Raw genomic sequence first — 20,456 nt, 5'->3', positions numbered from 1 at the left:
AAAGCGTATGGTTGGCCTATCGAAGCGCCGGGAATATAAGACACGGGAGAGACGCTGCACTAGCTACCTGAGCGCATCTCTTTTGACGGCTCTCCAGATAATAATCCTAGGTGGAGGGAAACAAGCCCTGGAGCTGCCCCTTTGAAGGCCCAGTCGCCAAGCAAGGATGACGCTAAGACGGTATGACATTGAGAAACATATATCGGGTGAAGATCTTCAGTTCCGTTCACATAATTTGATCCATCAATAGGATCACTCTGCTGTCGGGTTGGTTGGCACTGGGTGGGTAAGCAGGAAGACTCGTAATTCCACCAGACGACGACGGCTTTAGGCAATTGAAATCTCGTGTTTCGTTTTGCTCCTGCCGATCAATTGCCGTCCGACGGTTGCATTTCGAGTGCGGAGTGGGTTCATGCTGTGTCGGCTGAAACGAGTTCATAGCGACGATCACCAACCCTATCCCCGGTACTCCAATCATAACGATATTTTCACTGAGCGATGTCGCAGGTTGATCAAGGTCAGTGGGCTGGCGTTTAAATTCCTTTTCAATGCCCTCAATTGAGATCGAGACATGCCTGAAACTCCTATGGGGCAGTGGAATCGTGGTAAGAATCCAGACTGCTCGATCATATGAATTGGGGATGATGATTATCATATATACTATACTGTCTTTCACCTACCCCTAAAGAGAGTGGGAAGGAAGAATATCCCTAATGGTAGGAAAACTTATATACATACACTCTAGTGTATGACACTATTAACAAGAGAACGGCCGAAAGAAAGGTATCATTAGACATAACATCCCACATCCCAAGCCATTCAAAAAAGGAATAGAAAATTGATTTAAAAATGAGCACAACACCCCATACCCAATCTCCCAATAGCGCCACAACAAGGATATAATGCAAACAAAAAAACCTACACGCTGAAAGGAGAGCCATATGTCTGACTGGAGATCACAAATGCCACAGCCTTGAGCCGACCTTGCTGCCCTCTATTCCAAGAGAAGCGGGACAAACTAGTCGAACCCCTAGCGATCATTATCAACTATGGCGCGGAGAAACTCATTGAAAACAACTTCACAATTCTTCCTCCGGAGGAATTTCATCCGTCGGCGCCATGTCATTTCCAAGCTCCTGTTCAACTTCATCAACGACGAAGCTCTCGTAGTCTTCAAGGCCCTTCTGGACGTGGACTTTGAATCGAATCACGTCATTCAACATGCTTTCCACGTTGGTGTGTAGTTCCTCCCGTAGCGCATTCGCTCGAAGGGTAAGTTGCTCATATTCAATATTCGTGTTCATTTCGCGTTGCTCCATGAGTTGAACGCTCTCACTCATGGTGGCCCGCATCTTAGCTAGTTCCTTCTCCATCTTCTCGATCTGGGCATCAGAGGCAAGCTTCTGCGTGGTAGTGATTTCTTTAGTGCGCTCAAATTCTTCCTCCGCAGCGCGCCGTCTATGCTCCAAAGCTTCCACCTCGCTTCGCTTCTCATCCATGGCCTCCTTGATGTTATCCAAAAGATTGCGCCGGTCTAAATCATCATCTGCCGCGCGCTTTCGTCGCTCGTTGACATCCTTGCGCAGGGCCTGCAAACTGCTGCGGACCGTTCCCCGCAGGTCCAGACTCAGTAAATGTGCCGGATGATAACCTGTGAATGGATCTGCTAGCAACCTATCGCCCTCCGGCGAAATCCTGCTAGGTACGGAGCCGATCTGCGATGCGGAGAAATTGCTTGCGTTGACGTTGAGACTGAGCTCATAGTCCTGGCCTTTTGCATTGACTGCAGATGAAGGGATCAGGCCGGTCTGATAGCCCAGTGTGTTGTAGGTCTTGACGACCTCCTCTAGAGCCTCCAGTTTCTCGCTGGCCTCTCTTTCCTTCTCCATCACTCGAGTGTGCGTCTCTTCCAGCCGGCCCATAGTATCATCAAGTATCTTTTGGAGACGATCGCGTTCCGTGTTCATGCGGTCAATATCTTGGATCGTGATACCCTGACCGTCGACACTGGATTGGAGACCTATCCGCTCTTCCTCGGCCGCTTGCAGGTCTGCATCGGTTTTCTTAACCTCATCCTCAAGGAACCTTATACGGTTTTCGTATTTTTCGATCTTTCCCTGGACATTTTGATTGTAGTCCTCAAACTTTCTCTTATCATCCTCCAAAATCCGGAAATGCTTATCTAGCTTGGCCATGTCGGGAGCACTCTTCTCCATCTCCTCGATTTGGTCGCGTAATGCGCGGTTCTCCGCTTCCAAAGCTTGCACTTCCTGTACATACTTTTCATTGCCTTTTTCAAATTCCTGTGCCATTGCTTCGATATGAGGGACTAGCCGCTGCCCGGCGGTCTCATCGTCTTCGTCCTCGCCGCCCTGTAGCCAGTCATGGTAAGCCCCCGTAAGGAACCGGAAGATGATGCGGTCCCCTGAAACATCTACGCCAGCTTCCGCGCAAGCCTCATCGTATTCTCCCAAAATAAACCTATCCATCATTTGGGCCAGTTGCATCAACCAATGTAGCATACCGAGGAACGTAGGCCAATTCTGACCTCCAACGGCTGCTATCTGAGACTTTGTGATGCCCTTCTCATAGGGATAGCGCAACTGCTTCAAAATTGGCGGCACTTCCGCATCCATGCTTTTCTGGAAACGGTAACCGGGATCAATGCGATGGTACAGCCATTGGAATATGTAATTGAAATCTTTTTGGGTTGGAGACCTTAATGTGTTTTGGCCCAAGGTATGTTTCATTTCCAATTCGAAGTTATTATGGGTGAGATACTCCAGAAGCTCCTGTCCAATCCGAGCTTGAAAGGATCTGTCTCTCAGGGGTCGTGGGTCCCTTGGGACGCCAGCAGCGTTAGGGACCTGTGTGAAGAAAGACTGGTGACCCATACCGCCGCCTCCCACGCCAGAAGATGGTCGCGAGAAGACGCTGCTCCTCCGCTGTAGGCTCTGGGATGCGGAGTTGGCAGGAAAGGATCCCGGCGCATAGCTTTGGCGGCCGCCACTGGCTCCGTGGAAGATATTGCTTGAGACAGAACGCCTCACTGATGAGAGACCTGCATCCGCTCCAAGAGCTCCCCCGGAAGATGAACGCTGAAAGTTAGGTTGTTGGGGGCGACTGGCAGAGTTCAACAGCGATATACGTGTTTGCTGGGCAGTAGACGGGTTCCCAAATGCGCCAATAGAACTGGTGCGCTTCAGAGCCGACGACGGTTGAGGAAGGGCAGAGAAGTGCGCCAGAGACTGTGTCAAAAATGTTAGTACTTTTCCAGAGTCAAATGGCGGGGTCATGCAATGAACTGAGTGCTATACCTCTCGGGGGGGGCGCCTGATGCTAAACAAGCCCGTATCTTGGGACATGATGGAGAGGAAGCCGCGACTGCGGCTTTGGTAACAAAACTCGACACAAATCCAACGGAGAGAAGGTTGGTTATGATTTTTTATTGAAGACCCGTACAAAAATAGACAAGACAAGAAACCAGAATTGGGCACCAAAAAGAGGTCAGTTGCGGTGGTTACAAAACAAAACGAGAAGATGTAAACAAGATATCCCACTTCATCCGTAAGCAGCAAGCGGTGTAGTCGCGACGGAATAACCATGTTGCGAAATGCCGAGCTATCACCGATCGCTGGACCGATCACGAGATTCTGGGGAATCTCCGCCACGAGCGGTAATACTAGAACCAGGACGGTACTTCCGAGGTCCATTGTCTGGTGCCGATAAGCTCTCTCCTTCCCTCTCCCTTTCCCGCCTTTCACGTTCAACTACTACTCTTCTTCATCCTCAACACAGCCACTTTAGATTTCTGTCACACCCTACATTTGTCTTGAATTGTTGTGAAGTTTGCCAAAATGGCTCGCGAGGAGCTCATCTCCTCTGCAGTAAGTTCTGCACTACCTAAGATATACTGTTTGCGGAATCGGAGCTGACCGACCTTGTGTCTAGATTACTTGTGCGTGGTTCCGACTAGCTATGAACTTCTCTCGTTTGAAATGCAATTGCTAACTGCTAAACAGTCCTTCAAGATCCGTCGGTAGCATCATCACCGATCGAGAAGAGGGTCGCATTTCTTCAGTCCAAAAATCTTACGAAAGAGGAGATCGACATTGCTCTCTCCCGAGCCGGTGAAGACCCATCTACGGCTACTGCAGTAACTGCATCGTCAGGATATCATCCATCTTCGCAACCACCCGCCTACCGACCTCCTCCACCTGCCCAAGGATATGGATATGGCTATCCCCCATATGGCCAATGGCAACCGCCTCCTCCCGAGTGCGTTGATCTCCGCGGAACTCTAGGCAGGAGCGCAAGTTAACAGACTACTTTACAGGCCCCCAAAGAGGGATTGGCGCGACTGGTTCATTATGGCCACGACAGTAGGAGGTGTAGGATACGGGCTGTATTTTGTCGCTAAGGTCAGTAATATATGACTTAATTCGTCCCATTGGAGCTTGGGATTAATGGGATCTGTAGCGCTATATCACACCCCTTATCGCACCACCCACTCCGCCCCAACTGGAACAGGACAAGGAGAACATTGATGAACAGTTTTCTCGTGCCTTTACTTTGATTGAGCAACTCTCTACAGACACCGCGGCCCTGAAGTCAGCCGAGGAGTCCCGCACGGAGAGGCTAGATGCTGCTCTGCGGGAGGTTGAGAATCTTGTGGCAGACTTGAAGAACGCTTCGCGTCGGCGAGATGATGAAACTCGTCGCATTAGCGATGAAGTCAAGTCTCTGAAAGATGCTATTCCTAAAGCTCTGGAAGGTGCTCGGGAAGGGAACGAGAACCGGTTGAAGGAGCTGGGAACCGAGCTGAAGAGTTTGAAGTTGTTATTGGGTAACAGGCTCGGAGGCAGCGGAGCCGCTACCTCCCCCAGCGTTGGGAAGCCCAGTGGCCTGCCGACTGCATCAAGCACTTCTCGTCCTACGGAAGAATCGCCCGCTGCTCCCGTCACCAACGGTTCCACAACGACATCGACTGAGCAATCCTCACAGCCGTCTTCTACTGGACCCACGCAGTCGAACCAGACCGCTGGTGCCGCCAGCAGCAGCCCTCTTTCCCAATTCAGCCGATCCGCTTCGATTCCTGCCTGGCAAATGGCCGCTGCCAACCGCTCCAAGAATGCGTCTCCTTCCACTCCCACTTCCTCCGCTGGGGACAACTCTACCGCGCCTGCCGGTGAGCAGAGTGCTCCGGCCAGCTAAAACCTTCACCGCTTCTTTCATGCACTTCATGTAGGTTCCATTTTTACTTTTACGCCGAATTTCCATTCCTATGATTGTATCCATTATGGGATAATGATTGTTTGATTGGTGATTATTATTACCGCTTTCATGTGACTAAGGATTCGAGAGGCTTAGCATAGTTGTAGCATTATTCTGGTTTGCAAAATGTTATAGATGTTCTGACAAACGTTGCTCTACAAAGGGTCATTCATAGTATTCATCTTCTAAGCATGATAATATACCGTATATTAGGAAAATCAACTTGCGACAGTATTGACTAAGTAAAGATCATTTAAACCCAATTTAACCTAATAAGGCAAAGCTTGGCATTGTCGGGACTTTCGACGTCAGCGGCCGATAAATAAAGCCATTTAATCAATTTAGTAATTCAACACCTCTTCAACCCCAAATACAAAATGTCCTCCCACGAACACACCTCCCACCGACATCCCCGATCCCACAGAAGATCCGACTCCCGCTCCCGCTCCCCAGACAGACACAGACGGCACCACCACCGAGATCGCGATCGCACCCACCGTCACCACCACAGAAACCACCACCATGACCGTCGTGAGCGCCACCCAGAACCACCCACAAAACCAATCGTCCTCCCCTTCCAAGCGCGAGAGCTCTGCAAGCGCGACCTACCAACCTACGAACCCATGTTCGCCATGTACCTCGATATCCAAAAGGGGATACTACTTGAAGATCTCACCGAAGACGAAGTCAAGGGACGATGGAAGAGCTTCATAAATAAATGGTAGAGGGCACCCATTTCTCCCGTTTCCAGATTCTAATCTGGTGTTGTTCCGAAGATCCGGACTGACATTTTAGGAACCGCGGAGAACTCGCTGAAGGATGGTACGATCCGAGTACCCTTGCGAAAGCGCGACAGAACGCCCAGGAAGAGGCTTCGGCTCCGGCTTCGAAGCGGCGCCGTGGGTCGCCCGAGTACGGTCCCGATGGTGATGATGAGGTCAGGGTACCCGAGGGAGATAATCTCGAAGAAGACGATGATGATTACGGGCCTGTTCTTCCGACGCATGATCGGTTGAGTAGATATGAGGGTCGCGTGGGGCAGTCGTCTGGCCCGACTATTCCTACGATGCAAGATTTGGAGTTGCGGAAAGGTATGGCTGGTTTTTGCTGTTATTTGGGGGATTTAGTGTGCTGACTCGCGTAGAATCTGCGGTTGAGGATGCGATTGCGGAACGGGAGGACTCGCGAAAACAACATCGTGCTGAAGTGCGCTCGCACCGGTCTGAGTTACGACGGATGGAAGATGAGGTTGCGCCGCGTGCTGAACCGGGTACACATGAGCGGCGTATGGAAAAGCGTCGCGAGGCTAATGCAGCGAATAAAGCCTTTGCTGAGTCCCGAAGGGGCGGTTCTCCTGATGGGGCTCCAGATGACGAGCTGATAGGGTCGGGGGACAATGACCTGGATGCTATCAAGAGGGCCAAGGACAAAGAGCAGCGGAAGAAGAACGAGCGAGAAATTAGGAGAGAGGAGATACTCCGGGCACGCGCTGCGGAGCGGGAAGAGAGACTGCAGCAATATCGACAGAAAGAAGAGGAGACTATTGGGTGGCTTAAGACGCTGGCAAAGCAACGGTTTGGATGATAGTCTACTTTTCCTCGTTGGGGATATTTCATCTTGCTAGAAGATGGTCTAAAGCAGTCCAAAGAGGGCTAATCCTTTAGCAGGTAACTAACCCTATTTAAAATTGCGAGTAATGTTAATAAAAAACGAATTCTACTGTCATGCATGAAAATATACCTATCTCGATCCTCTTCCTCTTTGGCCTAGTCAAAATGTAACCTCTAGAATTATGAATAAAACTGGCCCAGGCTCTAACTTCACGTACAACTGAATGTGAAAGATTACGATCTCGCATTGTTAATCCTGAGAAACCGTGTATATGATTGGGCTCTGTAATGGGATTTTTATATGGGTGTAGTAGTACACACCCATTCTCTCTCTCTCTTTTTCTATGTCTCCCAAGGCTTTAGTGCTCTGCGAACGCCTGAATCTAGCCCATATAATCCAAGTGTCATACACCAAAGCAAACCCATAAACTCGGGCCTTAAAATTAAACAAACACCATGGACAGTTTTTTTGGTTCAGAGCAGCCAAGGCCTAGGACTTTCTGCCCAGATCCAGGTTGGCAACCAACCTCAAGTGGTCAGTCCCATCCACGGGCGCATCGCCATCGAAGAAGGGCTTGACAGCTACTTCAACTGTCTCTTCGAAAAGACGGCCGACCACGGCTTCTTTGAGCTCTTCACCTGTCTGGGCAAAGTCCGGATAGGCGTTCATTTCGAGTAACCAAGCGGTCCCATTTTGATCAACAAGGAAGTCCACCCCAAAGAGCTCGAACGCGTTAGGGAGGGTTTGGAAATGAACCATCATACCGCGGGCAGCAGCCTCGAAGACTTCGCCAGTCACAGCGCAGATCTGATCAAACACCTTCTCTTTCCAACCGTGACTGAGGCCAGGGACATGGGGGTCCAATTGCCAGAATCGCCGGACGGTTCCTTCGTTAGCACTCCCGCCTTCTTGGAAGCAGGTATTCGTAAGATGTCTCGCGAGATCTGTAATCTGATCTTCATCTTCCGAAGGCGGGCAGTATGGCTTTGCGGCAAACAGAGCTAGCATCTCCTTGAAGACGTATACTTTCAAGGAACCCACGGCGAGAACATAGGTACGGATGTGGAACTTGCGATTGGATGACGAAGGGAGGAGGAGCGGTGGATCGATATATGGCTGTGCAATGAAATGGCGTAGTTGGGAGGTGACCACCCCAGTTCCATAATCGCCCGAGTGATCATCGGTGTCCTCTTCAGCTCTTTCCGATCCGCTGTCTATATCAGATTCATCGATTTCCCACTCCTCGAATATCTCGCGCAGTTGATCTTCGCTGTTGAAGAGTCGAATTCCCTGTCCTCGATCACTCATCCCGGGTTTCAGGATCCACCACTCCTTTTCGTGTTCAGGCAGTTCTTTGTTCTGCTGCAAGCTGTCCCGTAGCTCGTAAGCTTCTAGCAATGCGTCGTCGAGAAACTCAGCGTAGTCTAGCTCGAAGTCGAATGCAAATTTAAAATGTTTCCCTAGAATGCTGTCCGGATGTTTGGTAACCCAATTGGAGATTGTGTTGGATAGGTAATGTTTGCGAATCAACGCCTTGCGGATGATGTAGGCATTGGCCAAAGAGGAAGATGAATGCATCATGGCGTGTTCAAAGTCGAGACGCTCGTATTCACGATACTGGAATACAGGAGCAGAAGGAGACGGGAGGTCTGACAGTGAAGAGACCGTCTTATAGCGGTCCTTACCAAGGCGACGCTGCAGTGCTTGTTCCATCAAACTCTGGACGTATGGAACATCGCTGTCCACAATGGCGTATAATGTAGGCTCATCATTATCCGGTCTACTCGATATAAAACTATCAGATTGCCGGCCTTTCAAAAGAAAAAGAGCCATAGGTAACAAGCAATAGAATAATGCTAGGAGACATAAACAAAGCCAGAAGTGCGTCAAATAGCTTAGAAGTTTAAAGTTCCGCGCAACATTATGTTCTGAGCAATCACATCTAACGTTGGCTTGATTCGCCGAGAATTTCCACTCACAGCTTGATCTCCCCTTGAATACCGGGCTGATGCATGAAATTCGCTCTCAGAGGCGTAACGCTGATACATGTTAACGACTATCAGAACAAACTACTTGGGCATGATATCGTTGACATACCTTGTCATTCCTTCTTTGACAACCCAGCCATCATTCCCAGGTGCGCCTTCCTCCACGCTCCTATATACATCTGAAAAGTCTGGCGCCCACTGGAAGTGTTTGTGCTGAATCCGAGACCTCTTCATAAAAGTCCCATTGGTTTCTGAAGATGAATCTACACCGACCTTCTTGTCTTGGTGTCGTACCTCGTGTTCCTGCAGTTCTGGGTTCACATTAGGCACCGAGGCATTGACAGCTCGAAAACAACTACCGGATGTCCAGCGGTTATCAAGCATCTCAGTATAAAGGACCTTGCTCTGGCTCACACCAGGTTCCAATGGCACATTTACACTGTAAAGATCCACACCATCGGCCCAATTATTCGCAAGATACTCGATCAACCGAACCGAATGACGTGATGCCTCGGTAATCACAACGGGGTCGTGGTCCCTTGAACTAAAAGCGTACGACAGTGCAATTGAGCGCTTCCCACAGACAGCTGCCTCCATTGCCCCACCAATTGTTCCACTTGACAATGCAAATAGGGCAGTTGTATTCCGGCCGTAGTTCGGGCCAGACACCACGAGGTCTACCGGCCCACGGTCCTCGAAGTAGTGGTACAAACCTATCTGGACACAGCTAGCCGGGGTAGAATCGATAAGGATCCATTCATCACCACCATCATGACCATTTCCATCACTGCCGCGAGGCAGGGTATGTACTGTTCCATCGTCCTGATGCAGCGTTCCAGGGCGGAAGTAGGTAGGTTTTACTGCGGCGCCGATTAAGTGAGCTTTACCGATCCATGATCGCTGCTGGTGCGGCAGGACCACAGAAACCACATGACCGGCCGACTGTAGCGCAATGACAAGAGAATGGATATAAGGGGACGACTGGTTTGACGGAGGACCGTCGTCGTTCACAACCTAAAGAAGCGGGCTCGGTATAAGCAGATGCGACAAGCCAGAAAAGGGCCCGCGATTGAAGAGGGGAAGAAGAGATTTGAGGAAAAGCATACTCACCAGAATATGCATCGGGGGCCAGCAGTATTAAGAACGAGTGGAAGTTATTCAAACTTGGTTGTAGAGTTAGGAGTAGGAAAGATAGTCAAACAATTGAGGGGATGGTTTTCCCTCTTTTTCCCCGCCTTGCCCTACAGGTCAAAATCGACAGCCCACTTCCGTTATCGATAACGCCATTTTATATACATAAATACATGCTTTGGACAGCAATTGCAGCCTAACATATGTCTTGGCTCAAATCATACGAAACAAGAATAATACTTCTAACCCGCAGGGATCTAGATGATTTAAGACGAAAATGTTTCCGCTGATTGGGTATCGATATAGTGAAAATAAAAAGATCATTCAGGTAGACATCATATTTATATCCCCGACTAGGATTGCTCGTCCTTAAATAGGCGGTTTCGCCTTCGTTGAACGCCGCGGGCTTCAGCACTCTCCACACCAGTCCCAGATCCAACTTCCTCGAACGGCCGTGAACCGTCAGACTCGTCGTCATCCGCTTCATATTCATATTCCTTCTTGACCTTCCCTTTCTCTGCCGGATTATTGGAAGAGCTCGAGGTTGCTTCCATGAGAGAGGGTGTCTCTTCAGAAGGTTCTTGCTTGATCGGTATTTCGTCTCCAGCTTCTTCCTTCACCTCCGATTCAGACCCATTTCTACCCGTGCTTGAGAGGGAAGCAAGTATCGCCCAAGAGATACTTGCGCTTGTCATGCATACACCCCAAAACAAGGAACTGAAAATAATGAACGACGTGATTTTCCAGTTATACATCATCCATCTGTTACACCGTCAGTCACAATAACCACACCTCCTCATCATCATCAACAACAACCCTAAAAACCTTACCTCAACCCAGTAAACCTTGCCCTGAATTCCACCTTCGCTTTGTAGAATTGCATCTGCTCGTGACTATGAATCTCCAGCCGCAGACTTTCGGGTAAGTTACGCCATCCGCGGGAAAATTCCACTCGCTCCATCATGGGAACCTCCAGTTTCTCGGCTTCTCGTTGCCAGCCAATCACATAGAACGGCATGAGCCAGAGCTTGCTGGCCGTATCCACCAAGGGCGAGGAGTATGTGAGGATAGCAGGGCGGCGCGATCGTGAGATCGGGTATGTAGAACCATTCATACCCGTAAGAACAGACGTTGAAGGATGGGAAAGGAGGGTTAGATCGAGCATAAAATTTCCGGCCGCAAAATTCGAGGGGGTACGAGGCAACTCGAGTTTAACGTTGATGTCGTATGGCTGAAGAGAGACCAACTCCGAACCGAGGGAGGCGGTTCCCCAGGGATACCCATCGCTAATACCAAGTTTGTTAGCAACGTATATATAAAGCGAAAGGACAGCATTCTTTTCCGGTAGGCCTCGACCCAATTTCCACCTACCCGAATTCTAAATGTACCACACGTCCTACTCCGACTTGTGGAACGAATTTGTGGTAGAAAATCCCATATGCGAGGGCGGACCCAAAGAGCATACACAATCCCGTAACAACAAATAGCAGGGTGCCTAAATATGCCTTTTGCGCTTGTTTTGAAACGAAGGGCTGGCAATATTCGACCAGCGTGTTCTGCGCGGTGGTAGTGTCAGTGCACCCGTTTTATCCATCTACCACAAGACTGTCCTTACCATGGTTCTAGTGACAATTGTAGATCCGTTACCTGCATCGTCATCTGATGAATATTCAGATTCCATGATGCTGCGCTGACGAAGGGAAAGGAAGTGGGAATTGAAGGTGGTTGTTAGAAAGTAAGGTAGTGTTTTTGGGGGTTCGCGTCGACGTCACAGGGTCTTTGACTCTTGCGGGAACCATTAATTAAATTACGACAAAATTACATATACAAACGTATTTTACTGCTAGAGTTTAATAGACTTCAATTTTAATTTCAATATAATATATATCTGAGTATGCATGTTTATATATTCACAAATTAGAGACATCAAAATAGGCGTTATCATAGATTAGATAGTAATGTTAATCCAAAGATGTACAGTATATCTAGACTAATATATACATATACAACAATAGTTCGGGTTCTGATAAGGATTATCAGCTAATTAAATGTTTATTTTTATATATTCTTTTTCTTAATAGAGAGTCTATACCCGTGACTGTATCTGGTAGGGCCTAGGGCAGTTAGGTCAAGCGCGACACTACTATATAACCGACCTTTACACAGGGTTGGTTATATTTATGCCATTGTGGGGAATTCCGAAAAGATGGAGTACGAATCACTGCAAACATGGGGAAACGGGGGTTTAACATTATAGAATGTAGAGGAACAGTTCCCTATAAGTCTAGGAGCATATACATCAACCCCATCCTACAGTTGAATGCTTAAAATTGTGCAATCGAGGATTCCTTGACCAGAGTAAACTCCAATGCCATTTAGAATGCAATAGTAAAGCAAAGCCCTCATTATACCCCATATTTTTATACTTATCGTTACAGGCCACCAGAACAGGAGTGACACAAATGTCCAACAGAAGTACAAGGGAGAAAGGAATTGGAAAAGAAAAAGAGGAAAAGAAAAGGTAATGGATAAAATCGAAGATAAGAAGGCTTCATGTAGCTTTAAACCATGCTGACATGTCTTAATGGTATGCATATCCCTCCCTGAAACCCAACCGAGAAATGATAACGAGATAAAAGCAGTACAGACGGGCCACTAAAGAGCAAAAATAAATAAAAAGAACCCTTCAAATCATACACCCCAATAGAGCTCCGTAATGTGGATGCTACATGTCATGAGCGGCGTCGGCAATCACCATGGAAACATTCATCTCAGAAATAGGTAAGACATCGTGGCAAGGTCAAGTTCTTCGTATTAATAGAGAATATAGTGAAGGTGATGATTCTTCGTCAAGTGCCTAGGCCAGCGCTCTAGGGCTTTGTTGCTGAATGTGTTGCAGGAGAGCATCAAATAAACGACCGATCTAATGACCCTTCGGGTTAACGATTGGTTCAATTTAGTAGTGTACACGAGATTAGGTGACTTACCTCAGGCGCGGCCTGGATAAATGGAAGACGGAAAAAAGTGTAGCTCCGATTCTGGAGCAGTTCCTGCAGGGTGATAATCAATCCCCAAGGATGAGGACGATGAACGATAAGCCGCTCGAGAAGCACCCGGATAATTTGCTGACGGATATCGGACTCATCCTGTTCCGAGTAGTCGGCACCAAACAGGCGGAGGATTGCGAAGCTGAAGAAGTACGTGTGGCTATTGGGATACCGAAGCTGATTTGCCATTGCGCTTAGAAGGTAGTAGCGCGCTTCAGGTCGCAGAGCTTTGGCAAGCCTTTCCAGGAGTGCGGAATGGGGGGAGTTGTCAAATGCTGCGCGAGTGTTGCCCTTGGATGCATTGGCAGAAACAGCGCTCTGACCGACGTAAAGCACCAGAGCGTTCAGAAGCACCACGTTGACGTTGATTGGCGTGTAGAAGATGCCGGTCTCTTTGGTGGTTGGATTGTACACGGCTTCACAGATCTGCTGCAGAGCCGCTTCCGACGCATTTCCGCTCTGAAGCGAAGTGTCGACCACACTCTTGATGTTGGCATGCTGTAGAGGAGCCGCAGTGTCACCGGCGATTTTTGGGGCTTCTCGCATTTCTTCCAGCCGTTCAACTTTCAGGCCCTCTCTAAATGGGTCTGGAAGTTTATGGAAGGATGACGGATAAGCACTCAGGACAAGGTTCCGAAGCTGAGCACAGTGGGCAGGGATAACATTGCAGAATTGAAAATGGTTTTCTGCCACAAACTCGGGGAAATCGTGGTGCAAGATTAGCAAGATGCGCAGCACACCCTTATACAGATCTTTGATAATAGCGGAGATATTTGCGGGCTTAAGTTGCTCCCCTATATACGCAAGGAGAGCTTGCATGATCTCGCAATATGGCCCCCAGCCAGTTCGATCTGGCATGTTCAGCATACCTGACATGAAGAACCTGTGCGAGACCAACGACAACCACCCGAAAACAAAGGCGGGGCAGTATTTCGGTTGAAGTGACAGGAATTTATTAGCGAAGGCAAACATCATCTCCTGATGTTGATCGCTATGTTGAAGGCCATTCATGGAATATTCACAGAGGATACTTGAGAAGAGCCTGAAGAAGACGCGCTGGTTGAAAGCTTCCCCTCTCATAACATGATGGTGATTGAGGACAAGCACAAGCAATGATAGGATAGAGTTGAAGTAGACAGACTTGCTGGTCTTCGTAGCTCCTGGCGTCTCACCTTGGAATTTCACAAGAAGCACCACGAGCTTGGCGAGGGCATCAATGTAGAGGTAGGCTTCATCAAGGCTGCCGTTGGGATTTTGCGACTCATGCTCAAACATTGCAACGGAGATATCAATACTAAGACGGAAGAATAGGGCAGAATCTTCTTGATTGTCCATAACCTGTCTTTGATGGATATCTTTCAGGAAAGAATAATATGTGCGATCGATTGCACCTGGCGCTTTATAAATGCCAATCCACTCGCTGAAGATGTATTCCATTTGATCGCGTTTCGACCTTGCTTTGTCGCTGAGTAGGGGGTTGACAACTTCAGGAATTCCAGACTCGCGCAACTTGTGGATGATATCGTTGGCAGTCGAAAGGCTTGAGTCTTCTGCAAGCCACTGACTCATGGCTTCTAGACTGCCAGAAAAGTCAGACCTCAAGGCCGAAGGTTCCTCGCTGAAGAGAACACGGTCCATCAGATTGGCAAGGACATCTAGGGCACTCGTATTTTTCTGAAGGATGAGCCTTGTTAGTATCATATCGACACGACGAATATCCAAAAGCCCAGCATCGATGAGAGCGACTGTAACTGGAACATTGAACATGTGCTCATCATCAACCTCTGATAGGACGGCCCAGGTATATCGTGCGACCAGAGACGACATATCACACAGCTTGGCAAGAAGATGCACGAGCACTTCAATCTCTAGTGTGTCTTGGGTTTGAGAGAATAGGACTGTGCAGATCTTGAGAGACGTCAGCCGCGCCAGCTCCTCGCCGTTGGGTGATGCAAGGATAGCCCGCAAGGCTTGGTTGTATTCCTGTAAGACACCACTGTCTCTTCCAAGGTCTCTAACACGCTCCTCAGGCGCACTTCGGGCAGCTTGTTGAAGATCGGAAATAATGCTTTCAACCTTTTCGCGTGGGCTTTGTGCTTCAAGGAATCCATTTAATTGAGACTGCGTACCAACAAGTCCAGTCTGCTGCAATCTGCTATCCTGCTGCGCTTGAGGTGTTCTATGAGGTACAGCAGGCTGCTCGGCAGGTGTGGAGAGGTTGGGTATAGCAGTATAAGGATCTTGTAGAACATCTTGGATGCGGCCAGAGTCAGTCGAAACATTCGGGATATGAGTCGTTGCCGGCCCACGAGACTGGCGAGCGAACTCTTCGTAGATAGCCAACTGTTCCTTGTTGAGTCCACTGGGTGCCTGCCGGTAAGGCTCGGGAATAAAAAGTCCCCAGCGATTCATTGATGGATCAATGAACGGTTCATTAGGCCGGGCCGCACGATGACGCCGACGAGCTTCTAGTTGTGGCTCGATAACCTTCTCGATCTCTGGAAGAGACTTTTCTTCTGCTGCCTTCTCCACAATACCGCAGGCAGCGTCAAGGTTATCATTGACGCACATCAAAACAAGCCCCTCCGGCATGGGCTGGTCCGAATACTCCTGCTGAATCATACGGATATAATTCGTCATGCTGACCTTCAAGGGCTCTTTGCAGGTGACCAGAGCCAGGCTACCAGCAAGTTGCCTGACCATTATGCTGGCCGCGTGTCGGACCTTTTCTTCGTCGGGCTCCATCGCGAAATCCTTAGATACCAACTGAACGGTGGAGATGGAGGCGATGGTTACCGACCGCTCTACCACGGGAGTTATAATCTCTGCAATAGCACGCTCCACGGAACTGTGAACAATTTGCCGAAGAACATTGGGGTCAACCATGCTGCTTGCGGACGAAGGTAAGACGAGAATCTTATCTAAGCTTGGCAGTGTGGACATAATAGCGGCAGGCGATAGCCTTTCGTGGCGGATGCCTTGGTTAATTCCGGTAAGTGCCATGTCTTCGAAAGCTTCAAGACCTTCAGGGATGTTGGCTGTCGACAATGCATCTTCAATGTGCGCGGAACGGTCTCGAATGATGACGGATGGTTCAATGACTTTGTGGTCAAGGTCAAGATCTTTACACAGAACCTCTATCTCAAATTTGAGATTCAGTTTCAACTCTGCAAAGTGATAGAGTTCCATCAAGAGAGCCAGGATATCCATGAGCCAAGGATTTGGGGGGTTGAATACTGTAGATTTGGTAGCCTGGACCAACACCTTACAGGTAAATGGGATCACGATCGTCAAGCGTTGGCTGTCATAACCCTCCAAGAGAAGCCCCTTGAAATAAACATTCTTGTGCTTGATAGGCTTGTCTTTGGCAATGGTAAGGGACCCAAGCCATAACCCGAGGTTCTTGAGATGGCCACGGTCGGTGGAGTTATTCAACGTGGCCTCGGAATTAAGCAGCTTGGAAACACTGACATAGGTCTCCCGCAGAACTTCCGCCCAGAGTACCTTATCGTTAATGCGATCAAGAAGATCAAGATATAGTTGCTGGAAGTTGGGCTGCAACTTGGCTCGTTCTTCCACTAAATAGGAAGCGAACCATTGATGATGTTGATCGCGAAGAACATCGGTGAGATCCCGTAGCTTCTCCTCTATGTTCTGCTCCGATACGTTGTTCAATACAAACAGGATCTTGTCTTGTACATCCTCATCCGGATCCCTGTAGACCTCGGGTCGGAGAGGGGAGTCAACATGTACGGAGATGAATTTACGACTCGATCCATCAGCAGTCGTAGTCTCTTCGACATTACCGTTAGTCAAAGACCCGGCAGAAGTGTTATCAAGTCTGCTAGGTTCCGAGTCTCTAGCCTGGCTTCCTTGTTCGTGTAGCACTTCTTCCGCCTTTTGGAAAATTGGAGAGCCCTGTAGAGTCGGGATCTGCAATAGGAGATGACAGAAGCCAGCCCATTCTGGGAGTCGGTTGATCAATTGCTCGATAGCTTCTACTCCAAATTTGTACATTGGGTCGTGCATGTCATGTTCGCGCACAGCCTCTAAGATCATGCCCAGACCGACCTTCAAAGTGATCCCGTCAACAAGGCGGAAGTTGATGATACCGCCAAACATGACAGCTGTCTTTGTTAGGGCTTCCAACGGGTACTCATGGTAGCAGTGATATTCGTCAATGAGACCGTGAACCATGCAGGCGAATAGATCCTGTTCAGCTGGATCGCGCGAGGACTTATACCGTCTCATCAATTCGAGGATTTCCCTTAAGGACAACTCTTCATGATACATCTTGCCAAACAACTCTTGCATCTGCTTATCAACTGTCTCCGGTAGAGAGTTTCCGTTCTCACCGTTGGCATCAATGATATCATCGAATCCTTCTCCATAGTTGATCAGCCTGGGGTACGTCTGAATACAAATCCGTTGGACTGGGGTGAGATTTTCACGGTCGCCAACGTATTCTTCCAGCACCGATAGCAAGGTATAGACGGTCTTCACAGAAAGGCTGACCATCTGTGGTGCTGGTTGCTCTTTCCTCTGTACATGAAGCTCGTCCTCGGCTTTAATTCTTAGAAACTTGGACAATAAGCTACCCATGTCCATGGGGCCCTTCTGAGCAGCATTGCGGACCCATTGTTCTAAGTCGAAAGGCCCCTTACGATGTGCGTAACAAGCAAGGTCCATAGCGAGACCATTCGTGTATCCCAGTAGATAATCCAGCCAACTGTATTCGACAGCATGCTCGTAAATGGCAGCGGTAGAAGTAGGATCCTGAGTAAATGTAGTGAAAAGTTGCTCTGCAACCCACTGTTTATCTTGATGCCACGCTCCATGCAACGCTAGCTGGTACCCTTCCTCTTGTTTCAATATAAAAACGACAAGCGTCCGAAGGACAAAGCTTTGCTGGACGGTTGTCCAAGGCTGTGGAAGGGTCAACGCTGAGCATAAGAACACGGGAAGGTCGTATTGAACGATTGCCTTGATAAGCAGTTGGCTCTCGGCGACAGCCCATGTAGTCTGGGAGAACAACGAAAGGTCAAATAAAGCTCTCATAGCATCCAAAGACCTCAGAGGCGATTTCGCTGCCCGCTCTCCTTGCAAACGGACAAGTTCCGGCCCTTCCGCAAAGAAATCAGGTGGGAAAGTGGCGCGCAGATTAGGTATTTGCGATACATCTGTTCGGGAGACAATGAAGGCCGTGAGAAAGGAAAGTTGAGTGTCACGGTGTTCCCAGTCTCCTCCCCACAGTTTTTGGATATCGAGACTCGAATCCTCAGAAGCTACTGACAAGAGAGCCGAGTAGAGGTTGGCAAATTGCTTCGCATCTAATCGCAAACCTTCGCGGTCGAAGTTTCGGAAAATTAGAGGCCAGCTAATTTGTTTTTCGCCGAAATGTGACTTCACAGCTGCAAGAAAAGTTTCAAGGGAGAACTCCTGCCAATATTGAGACAGAACCAAGAATAACAGAGCACTGGCAACGTGGTCCTCATTCCAGCATTCGGCACCAGCTGCATTGATAGTCTCTGCCACAGCGTCCGTGTTTGAAGTTGCTTTCGGTCCCTTTGAGTGCAGTTGACGGACCAAAGTGTACCTCGGGTTGATAAAATTGAACATTTGCAGGGCAGATGCAATTTCAAAGGGCATCTCTACGCCTAGCCTCTGGTAGCGCAGGTTAGCGGCATATACAAGCTTAGCCTTGACATCGTCCGTGAAATTGCGTGGGGGATACAAGATAAATCGTTCAATGGTTATCCCAATACAGGCATTCTTGTAATCCTTGGTTATCTCGGACGGCGTTGCAAGGCTTTGCAGGAAGGGAGTTATCGAGTTCGAAAGGATTGCATCAGCTACAAGCGAAAATCGTGAGACACCGATCACTAGTCAAGGCATCAAAAACGACAAACTTACCCTTTGCGCGCAAGTCCGACTTATTAGCCATCTTGAAAGCGAGCGCAAGTGAGACTTTCAAGAATGGATCAAGCTTAAAATGATCCAGGAAAGTTGAAAGGTCGAAGTCTCGGAAGATATCGCCCTCGGAAGAATCTACCGTCTCCGCGATTTTCTGAGCCTGCTCGATGTCTTGAGACACCTTTTGCATCTCCTGTACGAGGAGAGGATAGTTTCCAGCATTTTCCACAGACTTATTCACACCAGGAAATATCTGAGGGGCATTGCCTGTGAGAAGGCGCCGGAAATATTTGGAAAAGACCTCCATGCCGTTGGACTCAACAAGCTAAAAGTATTAATAGTTTAGCAACTTTTTGCTTCGTAAGGAATTTAATAAGAGATGGGAAGTCTTACTTTGTGAATCTGGGCCGCTTTCGTCTCCCACTTCTCTCGACCCTCTTTCTCCGTGATCGAATCGAGGAGAAGAAACACCTGGGCGATAGATATTTTTGTCAGCGAAGACTGACTTGCGTGAGCCGCCGCTGCCGAGCCTGGTTTGTCGGAAGGGAAACCTGTAGGTGAGTTCACCGTTGTCCCAGAAGACAATGGAGAGAAAGTGGCGCCTCTGGAAGATCCCGTCCCACCTCCGCCTCCCCCGGAGCCTCCACCACCCGCGATAGAACCCGCTGTGGAAGCCAGATGTGACCCGGACGACGGGGTGTGAGATCTAAATTTTGGAGAAGAGAGAGATTGTGCGGCCTGCTGATGTTGTTGCGAGCCAGATTGGAAGGAGGTGAAAGGTGAAGGTGTGGAGGCAGGCGAGGGCGCGTTCCGGCCGACGGGGAGGCCTCTTGCGGAACTCAGAACCGCAGAGAAGGAGGAAGTCAAGGGAGAGGAAGTTGAACCGCCCGGACCAGGACTACTGGACTGAGGTGGCCCTCGGGAAGAGGCAGAGGGGAAGGAAGATGATGCGAGATTGTTGGTCGCAAGCGGAGTCAGTCCACGGCGAACGCTGGACTGGGACACAGATGGACCCCAGGCAGATTGCTGTGACCTTCCAGGCCTGGTTGAGGAAGACTTATCGGTGCCAGAAGCAATCGACGATTGGGAGGAAGGAGGAGGGGGAGGGAAGGTCATCTAGGAGACGCGATCATTTGATCTGAAGGGGACGACAAATTTTTATTCGTGACGACAGTCGACAAAAGCCTTAAACCTATTTATGACGCTGTAGTTGTTTTCCTTGCAAGGAGGGTAAGTCTTGCGGTGGCAGAGCTAGAATAGGATGGCAATGAGGATGAATGTTGCTTCGTGGCACAGGATGGGAAGTTCCGAGTTAATGACGGACAAGAGAAAGAGAGGTTGAGTGGTGGACAGGCAGGTGGAGATGATGCCTGAGGTTGACAACACTAGCTCGAATTGGGACTCAGGGAGTGGACAGGGCTGTAGGGCTTGACAAATATAGCGTTCGAACAAAGACAAATGGAATAAACATTAGATAACATAAAAGAACAGA

At 48.9% G+C, this 20,456-nt stretch overlaps 6 protein-coding genes across 6 annotated transcripts; 2 read left to right on the top strand and 4 right to left on the bottom strand.

Moving 5' to 3' along the window:
- Window positions 1-645: 645 nt before the first annotated feature.
- BDW43DRAFT_287001 (kinetochore-associated Ndc80 complex subunit NDC80) lies at window positions 646-3,495 on the bottom strand. The gene is made up of 2 exons (XM_032043104.1): window positions 3,318-3,495; window positions 646-3,248 (listed from the first exon to the last, which is right to left on the bottom strand). Exons 1-2 carry the CDS (start codon window positions 3,363-3,365, stop codon window positions 1,080-1,082), a joined length of 2,217 nt encoding a protein of 738 aa, XP_031896814.1. The 5' UTR covers window positions 3,366-3,495; the 3' UTR covers window positions 646-1,079.
- A 200-nt stretch (window positions 3,496-3,695) lies between these two features.
- On the top strand, window positions 3,696-5,502 carry pex14 (putative peroxisomal membrane anchor protein (Pex14)). Its single transcript, XM_032043103.1, has 5 exons — window positions 3,696-3,887; window positions 3,952-3,958; window positions 4,023-4,278; window positions 4,337-4,421; window positions 4,480-5,502. The coding sequence occupies exons 1-5, from the start codon at window positions 3,858-3,860 to the stop codon at window positions 5,212-5,214; spliced, it is 1,113 nt and encodes a 370-aa protein (XP_031896813.1). The 5' UTR covers window positions 3,696-3,857; the 3' UTR covers window positions 5,215-5,502.
- A 131-nt stretch (window positions 5,503-5,633) lies between these two features.
- Window positions 5,634-7,018, top strand: BDW43DRAFT_286994 (uncharacterized protein). Its single transcript, XM_032043102.1, has 3 exons — window positions 5,634-5,995; window positions 6,070-6,365; window positions 6,419-7,018. The coding sequence occupies exons 1-3, from the start codon at window positions 5,652-5,654 to the stop codon at window positions 6,856-6,858; spliced, it is 1,080 nt and encodes a 359-aa protein (XP_031896812.1). The 5' UTR covers window positions 5,634-5,651; the 3' UTR covers window positions 6,859-7,018.
- BDW43DRAFT_286990 (putative acid phosphatase) lies at window positions 7,004-10,104 on the bottom strand. The gene is made up of 4 exons (XM_032043101.1): window positions 9,984-10,104; window positions 8,983-9,887; window positions 8,865-8,924; window positions 7,004-8,665 (listed from the first exon to the last, which is right to left on the bottom strand). Exons 1-4 carry the CDS (start codon window positions 9,993-9,995, stop codon window positions 7,375-7,377), a joined length of 2,268 nt encoding a protein of 755 aa, XP_031896811.1. The 5' UTR covers window positions 9,996-10,104; the 3' UTR covers window positions 7,004-7,374.
- A 228-nt stretch (window positions 10,105-10,332) lies between these two features.
- On the bottom strand, window positions 10,333-11,744 carry BDW43DRAFT_286987 (seipin). Its single transcript, XM_032043100.1, has 4 exons — window positions 11,620-11,744; window positions 11,376-11,560; window positions 10,835-11,290; window positions 10,333-10,766 (listed from the first exon to the last, which is right to left on the bottom strand). The coding sequence occupies exons 1-4, from the start codon at window positions 11,683-11,685 to the stop codon at window positions 10,358-10,360; spliced, it is 1,116 nt and encodes a 371-aa protein (XP_031896810.1). The 5' UTR covers window positions 11,686-11,744; the 3' UTR covers window positions 10,333-10,357.
- Window positions 11,745-12,287: 543 nt separating this feature from the next.
- BDW43DRAFT_321702 (CCR4-NOT core subunit CDC39) lies at window positions 12,288-20,227 on the bottom strand. The gene is made up of 4 exons (XM_032049384.1): window positions 19,358-20,227; window positions 18,965-19,289; window positions 12,992-18,903; window positions 12,288-12,927 (listed from the first exon to the last, which is right to left on the bottom strand). Exons 1-4 carry the CDS (start codon window positions 20,078-20,080, stop codon window positions 12,862-12,864), a joined length of 7,026 nt encoding a protein of 2,341 aa, XP_031896809.1. The 5' UTR covers window positions 20,081-20,227; the 3' UTR covers window positions 12,288-12,861.
- Window positions 20,228-20,456: the final 229 nt, after the last annotated feature.

This window comes from Aspergillus alliaceus, assembly GCF_009176365.1.
Source record: "Aspergillus alliaceus strain CBS 536.65 unplaced genomic scaffold BDW43scaffold_47, whole genome shotgun sequence".
NCBI lineage: Eukaryota > Fungi > Ascomycota > Eurotiomycetes > Eurotiales > Aspergillaceae > Aspergillus > Aspergillus alliaceus.
Note: the sequence above shows the minus strand (reverse complement) of the source record. Positions and strands in the feature narration are given on the sequence as shown.

Coding starts and splice junctions, on each gene's coding strand:
- BDW43DRAFT_287001 (XM_032043104.1), bottom strand. CDS start 3,365: ATGTCCCAAGATACGGGCTTGTTTAGCATCAGGCGCCCCCCCCGAGAG. Junction 3,249..3,317: donor TCAGGCGCCCCCCCCGAGAG/GTATAGCACTCA, acceptor TTTTTGACACAG/TCTCTGGCGCACTTCTCTGC.
- pex14 (XM_032043103.1), top strand. CDS start 3,858: ATGGCTCGCGAGGAGCTCATCTCCTCTGCA. Junction 4,279..4,336: donor TGGCAACCGCCTCCTCCCGA/GTGCGTTGATCT, acceptor ACTACTTTACAG/GCCCCCAAAGAGGGATTGGC. Junction 4,422..4,479: donor GGCTGTATTTTGTCGCTAAG/GTCAGTAATATA, acceptor TGGGATCTGTAG/CGCTATATCACACCCCTTAT.
- BDW43DRAFT_286994 (XM_032043102.1), top strand. CDS start 5,652: ATGTCCTCCCACGAACACACCTCCCACCGACATCCCCGATCCCACAGA. Junction 5,996..6,069: donor AAGAGCTTCATAAATAAATG/GTAGAGGGCACC, acceptor CTGACATTTTAG/GAACCGCGGAGAACTCGCTG. Junction 6,366..6,418: donor AGATTTGGAGTTGCGGAAAG/GTATGGCTGGTT, acceptor TGACTCGCGTAG/AATCTGCGGTTGAGGATGCG.
- BDW43DRAFT_286990 (XM_032043101.1), bottom strand. Junction 8,925..8,982: donor GTCAAAGAAGGAATGACAAG/GTATGTCAACGA, acceptor AACATGTATCAG/CGTTACGCCTCTGAGAGCGA. Junction 8,666..8,864: donor ATTCAAGGGGAGATCAAGCT/GTGAGTGGAAAT, acceptor TATATCGAGTAG/ACCGGATAATGATGAGCCTA.
- BDW43DRAFT_286987 (XM_032043100.1), bottom strand. CDS start 11,685: ATGGAATCTGAATATTCATCAGATGACGATGCAGGTAACGGATCTACA. Junction 11,561..11,619: donor CAATTGTCACTAGAACCATG/GTAAGGACAGTC, acceptor ACCACCGCGCAG/AACACGCTGGTCGAATATTG. Junction 11,291..11,375: donor GTGGTACATTTAGAATTCGG/GTAGGTGGAAAT, acceptor ACTTGGTATTAG/CGATGGGTATCCCTGGGGAA.
- BDW43DRAFT_321702 (XM_032049384.1), bottom strand. CDS start 20,080: ATGACCTTCCCTCCCCCTCCTCCTTCCTCCCAATCGTCGATTGCTTCT. Junction 18,904..18,964: donor GTCGGACTTGCGCGCAAAGG/GTAAGTTTGTCG, acceptor TTTCGCTTGTAG/CTGATGCAATCCTTTCGAAC. Junction 12,928..12,991: donor TTATCCAGGCCGCGCCTGAG/GTAAGTCACCTA, acceptor AAGGGTCATTAG/ATCGGTCGTTTATTTGATGC.